This window comes from Ciconia boyciana, chromosome 10 (assembly GCF_034638445.1).
Source record: "Ciconia boyciana chromosome 10, ASM3463844v1, whole genome shotgun sequence".
Classification (NCBI taxonomy): domain Eukaryota; kingdom Metazoa; phylum Chordata; class Aves; order Ciconiiformes; family Ciconiidae; genus Ciconia; species Ciconia boyciana.
Window position 1 is genome coordinate 44,072,322 of NC_132943.1, and position 15,077 is coordinate 44,087,398.

The window sequence follows — 15,077 nt, forward strand, 5'->3', positions numbered from 1 at the left end:
GAGGATGAGCAGGGACTCTAGTGGACATCCCTCCCTGGGTTTCCAGTGTCCCCAGGCTGGAGCCAGGGGTTTGTGCTACTCTTTGTTGTAGAGACTTGCCAGCTCTCCTGGACTGGGCTGGAGGTATGTGATGCTGTGTTCCTATTCCTCTTGGCTTATTAATCAGGTCAGAAGTTGCTCTGAAATGTGTGAAAAAGTACAAATGTAAGGTGGGTTCAGCAGAGGCAAATGAGGCTGGTTTGCCCAACACCCAAAGCAAGATGCACAGCTTGATAACACCTTGTGGGTGCACCAGATGAAGGAGAAACCCAGGAAAGCAGCTGGGAATTTCCTGGATGGGAGAGCAGGCTTAGCACAGATTTGGGCTGGTCTGAGAGCAGAGGTGTGCATTTGCCTGGGATGTGGCTGAGCCCACAGCAGCGTGACAGGGCTGGAGCTATGGGCCATCATACCAGTTGCTCCTGAGCTCTAGCTAATACCAATATCTAGAGCCAATATCTTTCCCTGGAGGGCCACCCAGTGTGAAAAATCAACCCTGCTCTCTAGAGGGCAAAGGATCCGGGGAGAAAGCCATGCTGATGTGAAGGGTGGTAGGAAATGATTGTTTAGGAAATAGAGAAGAGCTCCCAAGAGTTGCAGCCAGCAAAGAGGTTGGTGGGAGAAGCAGGAGTTAGAAGACCATCTGAGGCATGGAGGTAGCAAATGAGGCAGCAGGAGAGGTTGCTCTGATGGCACTGGGACTGAATTTGTGGGCAGAGGAGCCAGAAGAGCAGAGAGGGGAAGGGAGGGAGCAGAGGGTCCAGAGGAAGGTGCATTTACATCCCCACAATAGTCATTGGGGTGACTGGCATAGAGGTGAGTGAGACTGGAAGAGCCCCGTGGTGCACACGAGCAAGGAGGGGAAGGCGGGCTGTAATTACTCATCAGGAGCCAGCGAGTGACATCCTGGGCCATGAGCGGAGACATCTCACCCAGAGGAGAGCAGGGAAATGGGAGCAGATGACCAAGAACGAAGCCTCCAGAGATGCCTACTGTGAGGGCAAGAGCAGGGACATTTGTCTCCTGTGATGCTTGGAAAGACCAAGGGCAGGTGAAGTAGGGATGCTGCTGGCTGATGTACCAAGGTAGTGTGGACACATCTTTTTTTTCTTTTTTGGTTAGAGATATCTAAAATATTTCCACTGAAGCTGGAGAGTGAGCGGAGGAAATGTCAACCAAAATCACTGCAGTTTTTGGAAAATGGCAGCAGCTGGAAATGCAGCTTTATTGCAAAATGGCATTTGGTGTCATATAGACGGTGCTACTGTCCTCTCATGGCTTCATCTCTGGACAGCTGAAGCCTGCCGGTGGCTGATGCGTTTCCATTTGGAGCCTGGGTTTAAGGGAAAGCTTGACTTTGGTTTTCTGCCATAGCGTTTTTTCTCCTTCCACCCCCGTCCTGACCTGGCCAGACTGCCTTGTCGTCATAATCCTGAGCTGGCTGCATTGCAGTGCTTCCCAGCCGCTAAAACGCAATGCTGAAAATCGCCGGATTAGGTCTTAATGGCAGGATCAAGCTGCCAGGAGATAAGTGGGGAGAAAGCTCCTGCTTACGCAGGTGGACAGGCAGTGCTCCTTGGGAAAGCAAGCTAGAAAGCATAAAATGTCGGAAAAGCATCTTCTTTCCTGGCTTCCCCTGCTTTTCTCTACATTTAGCACATCTTTCATTTTCCAAGGGTCAGAAAATGCTGGCCTGAGGTTTGTGAAGGGTGTATTGAGAGGTCAGAGGTATTTAAACATTTCCTCCTTCGCAGTGGAAAATGTTGTCTTGAGTGGTGGACTTTCTAGCCGAGTTATTAATCCCCGATGTGAAAGTCTGCCAACCACAATAGAAATCTGGGCCATGCCGTAGCGTATTACGGTGTGCGGAAGGACACTGAAGCTTCGTGTTCTTCTTTAACACTTGGCTTTCTGCTGGTGAGGCTCCTGAAGCACCAAAGAGCCCGGGAAGTGCGTCAGATGTTTTTCAGGGTGGCGTTGCCATTGAGCAACTACCGAGATGCTCCAGGGTAGGGTCTCAGGGGTGGTCCTCTGTGTAGGTGGCACGACATGCCCGTACAGACCGGTGTCCTGGCCACCCTGCGCTTTACCTGCATGGGTTGGCAAGGGCTCTTGGTCAATAGGGCTCCAAGGTGTTGGAGTTTTATCAGCCTGCACTGACCAAACCTGTCAAGAACGTGTGATTTTCTGGAGGCTGTGTGATGGGAGAGGGGGTGGTAGAGACTTTCTTCATTGAGTTTGCTTGGCAGTGCCTGTGAACTTTCCATCCAAACCTTTCAGGGAGGGGGTGGGTTGTGTCTGTGGGACATTTTTGCACCGAGTTGTCCTCTCTGTTTGTTTTTGGACAACTTGAACAAAGCATTGCTGTCCCCCAAAACAAATACCTAGATAAAACAATGACAGTTGATCTCCACAATGCTGATGAGAATATTCCATGACAAGATCTACCAAATAAACTCTACCTTGTGTATCTGTCTTCTGGCAGGACTGTCCATCCCAGAGGCACTAGGGTGACTTTAATGCAGATAAGAGACACCCTCCTTTTGGAGTTGGGGTCTGCAATGCTAGTGCCAAGACAAGAAGAACAGTTTTGTGATGGAGCTCATTTATGGGAACCTCAACCACCTTCTTCAAAACGCAGGCTGCTGCTGCCACGCTCCAGGGCGGCGGGGGCTGTCTCGGGGGAGCTGCCCCCCAATACTGTCAGCAGATGCCTTGGCTCTCTGCTGGGCATTTGCAGAGGAGGTGTAGACAGTGTTTGCTGGAGCTGCGCCGCAGGACCCGCTCACGCGTGACTAACGTGCCCGGGGAGCCCAAGTGTATGCATGGGAGGAGGAAGACGAGGAGGAGGAGGGCTGGCATCGGCAAGCATGGAGCCAGTGATGTCTCCCGGCCCCTGCAGGGACACTGGCTCTGCCCGAGCTCAGCCAAGCCCCTTGCTATCGCAAGTCCGGAGCGGGCTGCAGGGATCCCAGTATCCGCTTTTCCAGCTCCCGCTTGGAAACCAGGCTGGAGAACAAAGTCCAGCCCAGAGCTCAGTCTCCCCCCCCTTACTCTGCTTCACGTGCTGTCTCCCATCTGGGAGATGATCAAGGTATTAAATTAATTTAATACATGGTGTTCACAGTTCCCCTAATTAGAAGGTTTTGCTCGAATTTTAGGAGAGTGTCACTATTTGTGAGGTATCACCTAGCATAAAGGCAAGAGTGCCAGCTTAGGCAATCACTCCAACCTCCAAAAACCTGGAAAGGAGAACAATCGGAGTGTGCATGTTTGCATGTCTTTCTGCTATTCTGGGTTTCCATTTTCCTTCCTCTTCTCCTTCTTCTCCTTGGTCACTGGTGCCTGAGCTGCTTTTTCAGACACAGGGAATTCCTGATAGATTAAGGAAATTTCCTGGAATTTAATATATTTAATCTCAAAACCAAGGGAGAGGGAAGAACCAAATTGCTCTGAGTACTGACGATGCCTCCTCCGAGCACTCTCCCAAAAGGCAGCTGCGTTTAAAAGCTCTATTTGCTATGCAGCAGGATCATCCTTTGGAAAGACGTTACCCAGCTGTTTTGGGGCAGATCAGTGCCAGGCACTGTGCTCCCCACCCTGTAGAGCTCCCCTCGCTGCAGTGCAAAGACACTTGACTGCTCCCCGCGATGGCCGTGCATGGGAGGATGCTGCTCTGGTCCTCCGCCTGCGGTTGTCCAGGCATGATGCTCGGCAGAGCCTCACTTGGCTCACTGTGCAACTTCCATTTCGGGGCCAAACTCGACAGTTCTGACTCCTAATGCTGCATCTTTGACGTCTGCGGGGCTGCACCTGCTTTGCACTGGGTTGGAGTTGGGCTCTGGATCTACTCTGTTCCTTGGACTGGATGTAATGGTGTCCTCAGGGCTTTCAAGTAGATGGACAAAGAAGCCATTTCAAAGCTGCTGTGAACTAGGCAGAATACAACGGTGAAGAGGAAGGGTCCGAGATGGGTCTCTCTCCAGGCAGGGAATGCTCCGAAATGCTCAAAATGGCGTTTGAGGGATAATTTTTCCCAGCCCTTTGTCCATGAAGAATGAGGGCTATGGAGGGAGGCACGCGCCCAGGGTAAATGCCTCGGCCCTATTGTTCCCATCATTTCCATTGAGTTTATGAACCCCCATGTAAAAGACTTACCTTTCACTAGTATGATTAAGAAAAGGCCAATGTAGCTTTCCCGCTCACTGGAGCATGAAGCGTGTTTAATTTAATAATGCTGATAAATCTTAAAGCCAGGAGCATTTGGCTAACACATGACCCACTTTTTCAATCAATTGGAAACATTTACATAACGGCCTGATGCAGGGTTCCTCCTGTGAGGGATGTGGAGCAGGGGATGGCAGACACTCCCGCGGTAAGCGTTGCCACTGTAGGACATTTGGTGAAAGCAAAACGGCAAATTTGGCCGGTCCTTAGCGGGCAAGTCGTGACCCACCTCACTGGGACTGCCAGCTCTCCCGCTGCCGCAAGGATGTGCCTGGGTTTAGAGCACCTCAGCCACCCAGCTGGGCTTTGGGGTCCATCACCCCAGTGGCAAGGCCCAGACGGCTCCAGGGTCCCACCCTCGCCTGCTGGCTCCCAGCCATGGGGCTGGCACCCCGGGCTGTAGCTGCCCGGACCACCGCGGCTGGGCAGCTTACAAAAGAATGCCCTTGGGGCGGTGTGCGGGGCGGAATGGCTTTGTGAGTACTGCCTCTGCAAGTCAGGAAAGCCACTGCTTGAGGATATGCCTTGACCGTCAGCTGTGAACAGCCTCTACCTTCCTCTGGCTCTGCTGTCAGAGGATGCTCATCAGCCGGGAAGGGGAGCTGCACCTCTGTATTGGCAGGTGCCAGCCTCTTGGGTGGCTGCAGTGGTGTCGTGGCTTTGTTTCTTTCCCTGCGGCAGAGCTAGATTGCTCCCGGGACAGGACATCCCTGGGGATGGCTGTCCTGCTGTGCAATGGGCGCACCTCTTCCGTGCAGGCACTTTATCTTCTGGCACATCAGGAGCACCAGCAACGCTGACTTCCACAAATCAGCACGTGCGTCCTTTTCAGCATTGCTTCCCATGCACAGAAATCAGCATGGGGTTAACCAACACAACCGGTTATTTATTTTCCTTTATTGTTTGCCTGCAGGGGGCTTGGTCTTGAAAGAGAAAGTTCCTGATCTTGCACGTTGTGCTATCGTGTGCCAGCCATTCCCATTACTCTGGTCCCCAGTGCTGTCACCTTCTTTGTCTGAAATATTCTCCTTCTCCCCACCTTTAACAGTGCCTTTTGGCTTGACATCTTCAACACATTAATTTCTTATCCTTCTTGTGAGGTTTTTACTTTTTTTCATTTGCAACATCCAGCGGCATCAAGATCAGCATTTGCAAGTAGGCTATAAGCAACCTCATTCCCAGTGAGCCGGTCTCCTGTTAGCTTGGTGGGAACACCATCTCCCTGCTAACCACATGGGTTTTATCCATTTTGGGTTTCATAATAACCTCTTGGAAGAGGTTTTACATCAAACTCATCTCCCAGCCATGATTTGTGCTTTGCTGCATGTTTATTCATCCCGATTGCCTCTTTGTATTAAAGTAATATTTGAGAACTGGTTTACCTCCCATTTTTTGGTCATATAAGTCCCCATCTGAGCAAAGGAAAATGCCAGATGCCCGTGACCAGGGTGAAAAACGTCCCATCTGATATATACTGAGGGATTAAATAACATGGGGGAGAATTGCTACAAATCTCTTGGCATTGCACATAGAAGGATGCTGGCACCCCCCTCTCAGACAGGACCGGTCTCCCCATGCAGTAGCCTGCAGAGACATTTCACATGCCTGGTCCTTGCGCAGAGATGGTACTAAGGAGGCGTGAGGAAAGAAAAGGAAGGATTTGTTGCCGTTCTGTGATTTTTTTTTTCCCCCGCCTTCAAAATACCAGTGGCGTTTTTCCCTCTAGAGGGCAGAGGAGGAAAGAGAGAGAATGGGAAGGGAAAGGAACACGGCAGCACCGGGAAAACTCGCAGAGGTTTCATTAGATACATGCAAAGCATGAATAGCTGGAAATGGCGTGGTCCTGAGACGCAGTGCCCAGCTAGGGTGCTCACAGCTTGGATGAAAATGCAGAAGTGTCCTCCATCCTTCCCGCTCCCTGGTCCTGGGATCAGATAGATATTTCCTGGTTACTGAAAAACTGGTTTGTGATTTTCTGAGTGCCTTATTCACACTTGAAATGGTGAATTTTGGTTTGCGAGGTAGGTGCCCTGGGTCTTTTCAAGTCCCAGTTCAGCCATCGGTCTTTGGCCAGGCTGCTCCGCCAGCTCCCTGCTCCTGCATCTACATGCTCAGCTGGGCACAGCTGCTTTTTGGCTGTGCAGGTGTGGGCTAGCAGTCTGGCTGTGCCACCTCGGACACTTGAGTCTTTGCTCCCACGATGGCTTTTGCATAAAGCATGACATGGCATGCTTTTGCATAAAGCTTTGCACGGCAAAGCCGTGGCAGAGCTGTGGGCTGCTCCCAGGCTCGCACCCAGCACGGTCCCTGCGGCGAGTGGGCAGCCCCATCTGCATCCATGAAGGTGCTCAGCCCATGACATCTCCCTGCAGCTCCTCCAGCTGTGGCTTTCCCATGCTCTGCTGCTCTGCAGGGTCCATCCGTGTTGAGGAACTTGCTTGTTTTGAGAGAAAACCTTTCCCCCTCTCTCTCCCCAGGTGATACGGCCGTGGTGCTGTCTCCTTCTGTGCCGGGGCTGCCCTCCCAGCTAACGCACGTCTCCCATCCCCCGGTAGGAAATGGAGTCGAAGGTCTCCGAAGGCGGCCTGAACGTCACCCTCACCATCCGGCTGCTGATGCACGGCAAGGTAAGGGGCTCCTGGTGAGGGGGTTTCCTTGCAGCTCCCTCTCCCGCCTCTACTCCAGCTGTGCCTGGGTCCAGCCAGCCTCTGCAGCGCCGGGCTGCCGGGAGCAGGTTTCCTCCTGCTCATGGAGAGCATGGCATGGTGGCGTGCTGCTCCTGCCCCTCTTATGCCTGCCCCCCGCACTATCCTTCTGCTGGGGACAGTGTGCACCAGGTCTTTGCTTCATTATGGGGTGGGGCTGGATCGTCTTCATGTCTTCTAATGTCTTTTCCTTTGTGTTTGGCTTTTTTTTGGTAGGAAGTCGGAAGCATCATTGGAAAGGTAACAACATCTTTTAAATGTGTATTTGATGCTATTGCCCGCACCGTTTGCTGCCTGTGGTGTGGTAGATGCCAGTCACCTCTTCCCTGTAGTGTCCCTGAAATGTTCGGTGTGCGTGGGCGTGTCGCTGGGTTTGTGAGACAGAAATGATGGGAGACCCACCGAGGGATCAAAGACCATTCCCCTAAAGAAAAAAACAACCACCAAACTTATCTAGTGCTGTTTCCAGCTGCTTCACTGTGGTAGCAAATAGGTGTTTATGATCATGTTGCCCTGACACATTAATTAAATAGATTCATTAAGAGACATTAAGAAATGTCATGCAAATCCATCTAAATTCTGCAGCACTTCCCTCTGAGGACACAGGATGCCATTTAACTCATGCAGAAAAGCTTTACGAGGTGCTCTGCTCCCTGGTGCTTGCCGTGGTGGTTTGGAAAGTCCTGGCTATACAGGATTGTTTTTTTGGTGTTTTTAAAAGGCAGGTTTGTGGTAGTGAAGATTTGCAGCACAAGCACCTTCTCCTATATGCTTGCACCTTATTTTTCCATCAGGCTGTCCAGCCCTGGAAAGATTCACAGTTGTACCTGCTTTATATCTGGATATAAAGATATTAGATCTCTTTACAGGTACTAGATAACTGCCCTTCGAAGGCACTCTGAAGTGCCAGCTTTTCTCAACACCTGATCAGTTTCTGAGCTTTTTCCATGCGGTTTTCCTCCTAATGGGAAATGTAGAAATGGAGGTGGAAGCTGCAGTTGTGTAGCTGGTTTGTTTGTCATCTCTTACAGACACGGGGAGCAGCACTATGATGGCTTACAGCCTCAGCTCCTCAGACTGCCCATCACGTGGGGATGGAGGGCCAGGCAGCGCAGAGCTGCCCAAATGTTTGGCCATGTATTGCCATGTATTAGAGAGATGTGTGTTTGGAAGGGTTGTTTTGAAGGTGGAAGTCTTAATTTTTTACAATAGCCTGTGTTTCTGATTCTTATTTCAGAAAGGGGAGACCGTGAAGAAGATGCGTGAGGAGGTGAGCAACCCTGCTCTTTAAAATGATTTGTAGGAGGAGGAGAGAGGAGTGGGAAGGGCCGTCGGGCTGTCCTGCCTGGCAGCGTGCAGCACAATGGCCAGAGCTGCACGTTGCCCTGCGCGATACGTGCAGTCACTCCCAGGGAAAGGACACGCAAGCCGGCTGTACCCAGAGCTCTTTGGTCCAGTTTTCTCATTCCGTACACAAACAAACTCCTATCACATTTAATGGGAATTTTCCAGAGCCAAGAATTTGCTCTTAATGAAACAGTAAAACGAAGTCACTTCTAAGATGCTTGAGTTTGCCCAAGGTCTTTGTGCCTGCAGCTACCAAGGAGTTATCAGATCAGTAAGCAACACTCTTCTTTTTACAAGCAATGACCCCACGAGCTGGTCTTGCCTTGATCGCATGGGTTTGCACTGCAGTAAAAGATCCAAGATGGATGCGTGGAAACCCTTTCTGAGGGTCAGGATAAGGCAGCGCTGGAAGCACCGCAAGGGGAAAGGGTGGGAGTTTTTAAGGTTAGATGGGCTGTCGAGAAGCTGGCAGAGGTGATGACCAGGGACTAAGCGAGCAATGTACTTGCCGGTCACCTGGGGCTCTCTGAGCTTCTGCTGTTGGGTGCTGAACCTTCCCAGGCTGGGACAGGATCCAACCTGGAGGAAAGGCTGCACCTCCGGCACATCCCCACCGGTTGCTTGGCTATGGTTATTCCAGGACTGCCCTTCTCTTTCCAGAGCGGGGCAAGGATCAACATCTCGGAGGGGAACTGCCCCGAGCGAATCGTGACCATCACCGGCCCCACCGATGCCATCTTCAAGGCTTTCGCCATGATTGCCTACAAATTTGAGGAGGTGAGCAATGTGAACCCTTTGGCCCAGGAGGGCAGAGTAAAATGGTCTGCACCCAGACCCTTGGGTGGCCCACTGGCCAAGCAGAGCTCCAGCATGCCTGCTGCTGGGGGCAGCAGTGCAGATGGGCCTGAGTACCTCCAATCCATGCGTGCCTGGTTGGACTTGCTTAACTGGTACACGACCTCCACACAAAACCTTCCAGACATCTCTAACTAGGCAAGAACTGAGCTTTAGTGAAGTGCCCCAGAGGTCTTGCAGTTAATTAACTGCAGGGATGCGCAGTGATGCAGCTGCAGACCAGCTGGGGTCTGGGGGACATGACCCCTCTTCTCTGGCCCGGAGCATTTGTGTTGTCCTGGATAGCAGGTTGGGTACCAAGGGCTGATGTGTTGCGTTCTTCCTTCCCAAGGACATAACCAACTCAATGAGCAACAGCACTGCTACCAGCAAACCTCCGGTGACGCTGAGACTGGTCGTGCCAGCTAGTCAGTGCGGCTCGCTGATCGGCAAAGGAGGCTCCAAGATCAAGGAAATCAGGGAGGTAAGGCAGACCTGGTTTTGTTATTGCATGTAATCGCAACTCTGACCAAGGGAGAGCAGGAGCTGCCTTGGAAAGGGGGATCCTTACGCTGCGAGCATCATGCATCACGTTGCTTCCCAGGACGGTCCTGCTGACGTAGGAGCAGCATCCCCTGGGAACTTGCCGGCGTGCTCCTGCGGAGGCAGGCAGGGCGTTGCGTCTGAGCTTGCATGGGGCAGCGCAGCTCTCGGGAGGCGCGTGGCGTCGGAGCTGGAGCTGGCTGTGAGGAAAGGCATTCAGCTGTGGGATTTCTCCTCCTCTCTCTTTCTGTCTCCAGTCAACAGGTGCTCAGGTTCAAGTGGCGGGGGACATGCTGCCCAACTCCACGGAGCGAGCGGTGACAATCTCGGGGACACCCGACGCAATTATCCAGTGTGTCAAACAGATCTGTGTGGTGATGCTGGAGGTACAGTCTGTAACAAAGGGGGTAAAGTACATAGGAAAAAAACCCAGCTGACACCACAACAGCGCTGGGAGCTGTGGAGCGTGTCTCTCATACCCTTCACCACGCGTTGTCGGACCACTCATTTCCTGGTACCTCCGTTTGAAACCCACCCAGTGTGTTTTCCCCGCCATCTTCGTATGTTGTTTCTAGAGTCCCAACACTGGAAACCTGCCTGGTCGGGTGCCCCAAAGGAGATGGTTTGTCATAGCACAGGCTGGCTTCTGGAGAGAGGGGTGCCGGAGGAGGCCAGGTGGGCTGGGACGGCCATAGCCTGGTGTCCCAGCAGCGCTTAGGGTGCTGTGGGAAGGGGATGGGGGCTGCAGCCACTCCACCAAGTACCTGGCCTCCTCTGCACGGGGCTCATGGTGCCCCATGAGGACCACAGCTGGGAGGAAGAGACCAGTGCGTCTCCTACGCTGGGGGAGCTGGGGCTGGAAGTGCAAACCCGGGCTCCAGCAAAGCACAGCGGGAAAGGTAGTGAGGAAGGCTGAGGCATTTGGCTGAGGCATAGGGTGCATGGACGTGTGTCCAGGGTGCCGTATTCTGGGAGAAATGCTGATGAGCAGAGTTTGAAGATCTCTGCCATGGAGAGATGCTGCTGTACCAATGGCTTATTGCCAGGGATGACCATAGCCACGTGCCCCACGTCCACACCTGCCACCTCAGATGGGAGAAGCTCCAGGAGGAAACCCCCTGGCACATGGGACGGTGACACCCTCTGCTCCTGGTGCCTCCCAGAGGTCAACGGGCACAGACCCACATCAGGCCCCTCTGCCTTGCTGCACAGCCCGCACACCACTGCCCTTTCACGGCAGGGAGGAGTGCATTTGCCGCTGCGAGAGCTTCAGATGAGGGCGCCAAGGCTTAGTGGAAGTGGAGTAAAACCAAACATAAGCAACTTCAGTTTGTCAGCAGCACGGCTAAGGAGGAATTGCCACAAACCACGTTACACACCGCTGCCGGTAGCGATGCTCAGGCGGGTACACTCTGCTGTCAGAGGAGTGCGATTTTAGCCTCATGGTGACTCCAGGTTATGCTCTGGACTGTGGCAGAGGTGGGCCCCAGGTGATCCTTGCAGGTGTGTTATAAAGTCTTTGGTGACTGCTGTTCTCACCGACCAAAGCAAGGGTTGCTACTCCTCTGTATGGCTCAGCAATGGGAAAGAGAAAAACCCATGAGTTTTCTTGCAGTCTGAAATCTGGGAAGTCCCCTGACTTGAACAATTCGCAGAGATGCTCCTTATAACCTTTCAGTCTTAAATTATCTTACCGCAGAAATCCTCGCTCATCCCCTCCAAGATTTGTAATGCAATAAAAGAAAAAGCAGGTTTGTGATTATAGAGGCTGTGCTTTGATCATGCAGCTTTTCTGCAGACCTGTGCTTAGCAGGAAGATTTGGATATGCCACGTGGCTGCAAGTGGACATCTAGAAGAATGCACAGAAAAAATGAAGAATTTTCCATGAGATAACGTAATTTATATTGCCTGTCTTTACATAGCAGTAACTGGGTCATTTCACTTCGGGTAGAACCAGGAGGCTTTTATCTGAAATCTCTCCTGATCCCTAGAAACCTCCAAAATCTCTTCTATGGCCTGTTAGTTACGTTCAAGAGAAAACCAACAGAGATAACTTGGGTGAGAAGATCCCGTGCACCGCGCAGTGGGATGCATCACTACAGCTTGATGTGCATCACTACAGCTTCTGCTCGGACCTACCCAGGTACCGGTCAGGCCACAGCAGGGAGGAGCGAGATGTCCTGGCCAGCTGGAGGGGGCTGCCCCGGGTCACGCTGCCGCAGGAGGAGGGCTGGGAGTGCGTACGGGTCAGTGCCTCCGCTGCTTACTGTCTGGCTGGCTTCTCACAGAGACTGCTACCACCATGCAGCTCTAGAATAAGATCTCTGGAAGTGCTGGTATTGCCATCTGAGAGGGGTTTCCAGCTTTGGCTCCTCCAGAGCTCAGCACCCTGACCAAAGTGATCACTGCCACTTGTCCCACCAGGGCATGGGAGGTCTTGACCACATCCACGTCCCAGCTTGGATGGCGATAGACCAAACCAAGTCCTGAAGGTGACCCTGTTCTGGCAGCGAGGAAGATGAGAAGGGTCAAAGAGCTTGAGCATCGTGCTGGGTCGCTCAGATGAGCTGCTCACTCCTTCTGATGCCTGTGCTCATGATGCCATGCCACAGCTCCTGGTGCTCGGCGGGGCTGGTACGACTCCGGGGTGGGCTGTTGATGTGCAAGAGCTCTCAGGCTGCAAAGAAAGCCACTGCACGAAGAGGTTCCTGGCAGCCAGGGATGAAAAGCCTGGTCCATGGGTGTACCTCCCCATCTTGCTGCACCTTGAGGGTCTCCTTGGGGTGTTTTGAGGAGGGCGCTGCATTCCAGTGTCAGGCTTGAGTCTAGACCGGGTAACGCAGTTCGCAGACAGCATAGCGAAGGCGAGGGAGGCAGCAGAGGTCCAGGAAGCAATTTAGAGTCCTGTGCCTTGTCAGGGGATCTCCTGTACCCCAGGTTGTCCTCGTTGTCCATTAAACACCGATTTCCCCCGTGTCCTCCTGTCCAGAAACGCGGGTGTTGCTGGGCGGCGGCCCCGGGGGCCGTGCTCCGTCGGGTGCTTTCTAACGCTCTTTTTGCCGCCGTTTCAGGAAAGCTGTTCTAATGTTCTCTCTCCCTCTCCTTGTCCCTTTTCCTAGTCCCCACCAAAAGGTGCCACCATTCCCTACCGCCCAAAGCCCGCCTCCACCCCTGTCATTTTTGCAGGTGGTCAGGTAAGAGCCGACCCGCTTGCAGCCTCCACTGCCAACCTCAGCCTTTTACTGCAGCACCAGCCGCTGCCCGTTAGTGCACTCAGGTTTCTTGCCTTCTGACTTGCATGGTGTCATCCCATCCGTTGTGTGCCACGGCAGGTGGACTGAAAGCTCTTTGCAGAACTGATGGCAGTTTGCAAGCCTGGGCAGACGGCTTAGCTCCTATGATGGCTGCTGGAGGATAAGGAAAGGGCCAGCCTGGGGAAACGGCATTAGCTCTGCCAGGCACTCGTGCACCAAGAAAAGGCTGGAGTTTGCTTCATTAGACCCAAATTCAGTATTTACCAACAGTTGCCAGTGTGAAGAAGATGAGAAAAGCCTCATTGAACAAGAGGCCGTGACTATGCTCTCACAGTGGCTGCAAGTGTTTATTTTCTGGCATCTCTAGTCCAATTAAAAATAACTTTGCATAGTTGTAATCGAGCTGAGATAGGAAGAGCGCGTCCCAGCTGCTCCAGGACTGTGCTGAGCCTCTGTTCAGGGCAGCCTCCATGAAAGGGTCATCCCCATCACTGGTGCTCGGCTGGTTTGGGGTGCTGCTTCCCCCCAAAATGCCATAACCTCTGCTGCAAAGCTGGGTCTCAGCTCTGCCTGCAGGAGAGCCTGCATTGCATTGCCTTTGGTGACATTGTGCAGTGCTCGGTCTGCAGGCTTGCAGTCATGATGTGGTATTTCTAGCGACCCTTGGGAAGTGATGGCAGATTTTTTTCTTTGCAGGATAACCATCACACACATGTGCCGTGCGAGCTGGCAGTTGTTCTGCAAACAAAAATCAGCTCCCGCAGCACGTGATTTATGAAACAAGCACTTGAGCAGGTGGCTGCTTTTAAAGAGGGGACTTGAACCATTGCTTTTTCCACCTCATCTACTCACCTCGCCTGGTGACCAAAGACCTGCCTGTAGATGCCACCATGCCATGATGCACCAGTATCTAGCGGGAGAGGTACTTTCCCAGGAGCTCCAGCAGCCAGGTAGAGCCAGCACCACGAAGCTACAGCTAATACAATCCAGAGCAGCTCCACAGGAGTTATTTCGTTTCTCCCCAGCCATAATAAATAGCAGAAGGACAAACTAAGGATGGGAGCAAAGCTCAAAGCACAGGCTATTTCAGGCAGCGTGCTGAATTAGCATCTCTTAGTCATTGCCAGCATCAGGAGGAGTGTGTCGTTTGGTCTGAGCAGCCGTCCTGGAAAAGAGCTTTGAGTCCAGCTGCTTGGTGAACTTATCTTCTCAAAAGGGAGAGTAAGATGGAGGTAGCGTTTCTCCTGCTGGCAAACGGTTGGTGTCTTGCACAGAAGTGACGTCGCGGGAAGAAGCAACCATCTCTGAAATGAGAGTTCTTCCTTGCCGCCCCTGAGGGAGCACTGGCGAGCCCCTTGGCTCTGCCCGAGGGGTGGCGCAGGGCGGGTGGGCAGAGGACAGCAGGTGACAGTCAGTGCTGCGCAGTGCTTGGGGTGGGTTTAACCTGCAGGAGCTCAGCAGGCTGAGGGACACGGTGGCCGATGGCAACTGCCCCATCATCCGTGAGCAATGTCAGCCTCTGCAGAAAGCCGCGTGTCACACAGGAGGGTGCTGTCAGAGTTGGGTTGCATCTGTCCAAGACACCTTCCTGCCTTTAATTAGCTTTTCCTAATAAACTGTTCTAATCAAAAAACAATGACCGAATAAAACCGCCAGGAAAGAGTGAACTTTTCAGAGCAGCCTCTGCCACTTCCCCACGGACACACCAGTCCCCATCGCGCCGGGATGCCGACAGGCACTGGGATTGCTGTTTCTGTGCATGAGGCTTTGCCTCCTTCCTCCTCCAGGATTTGGGGGGTTTTCCTCACACAAAGTGCTTTGCTGTTTGCAAACGATGCAGCAAATTTGCAGGAGGATCAGAGTGGTTTTTTTCTTTTTCTTGGCTATCTTTACTCTCCCTTTTTAAAGTGTTATCCATCTCTTTTGCCATTTCTTTCAGAATCATCTGAATAATGTGTCAACCAGTGAGATACGTTTTGCTAGCTGGTTAAGTCTGAAATATTGGGCTCTCTAGTATCTGGCTCTTTACCCACAGCGGTGCTTATTTCCAGGTTATTTACAAAAGAGAAAGGATACAAACAATGGGAAAAACACTAAACAATTTGCCTAGCAGACATCTGCATGGAT

At 52.4% G+C, this 15,077-nt stretch overlaps 1 protein-coding gene across 26 annotated transcripts in view; it reads left to right on the plus strand.

The window, feature by feature from the left end:
* PCBP3 (poly(rC) binding protein 3) overlaps positions 1-15,077 on the plus strand; it is a 62,147-nt gene that overhangs the window by 24,109 nt on the left and 22,961 nt on the right. For 14 of the 26 annotated variants that reach the window (XM_072874852.1, XM_072874856.1, XM_072874830.1 and 11 more), the window contains 7 exons: positions 6,822-6,893; positions 7,188-7,211; positions 8,209-8,241; positions 8,979-9,095; positions 9,505-9,636; positions 9,953-10,102; positions 12,816-12,890. In XM_072874852.1, coding sequence (XP_072730953.1) covers positions 6,825-6,893; positions 7,188-7,211; positions 8,209-8,241; positions 8,979-9,095; positions 9,505-9,636; positions 9,953-10,102; positions 12,816-12,890 — 600 coding nt within the window. In that variant the 5' untranslated portion in view covers positions 6,822-6,824. Of the gene's footprint in view, positions 1-6,743; positions 6,894-7,187; positions 7,212-8,208; positions 8,242-8,978; positions 9,096-9,504; positions 9,637-9,952; positions 10,103-12,815; positions 12,891-15,077 lie in introns of all 26 variants that reach the window. The other 12 variants (XM_072874835.1, XM_072874836.1, XM_072874837.1 and 9 more) reach the window with 3 other exon arrangements.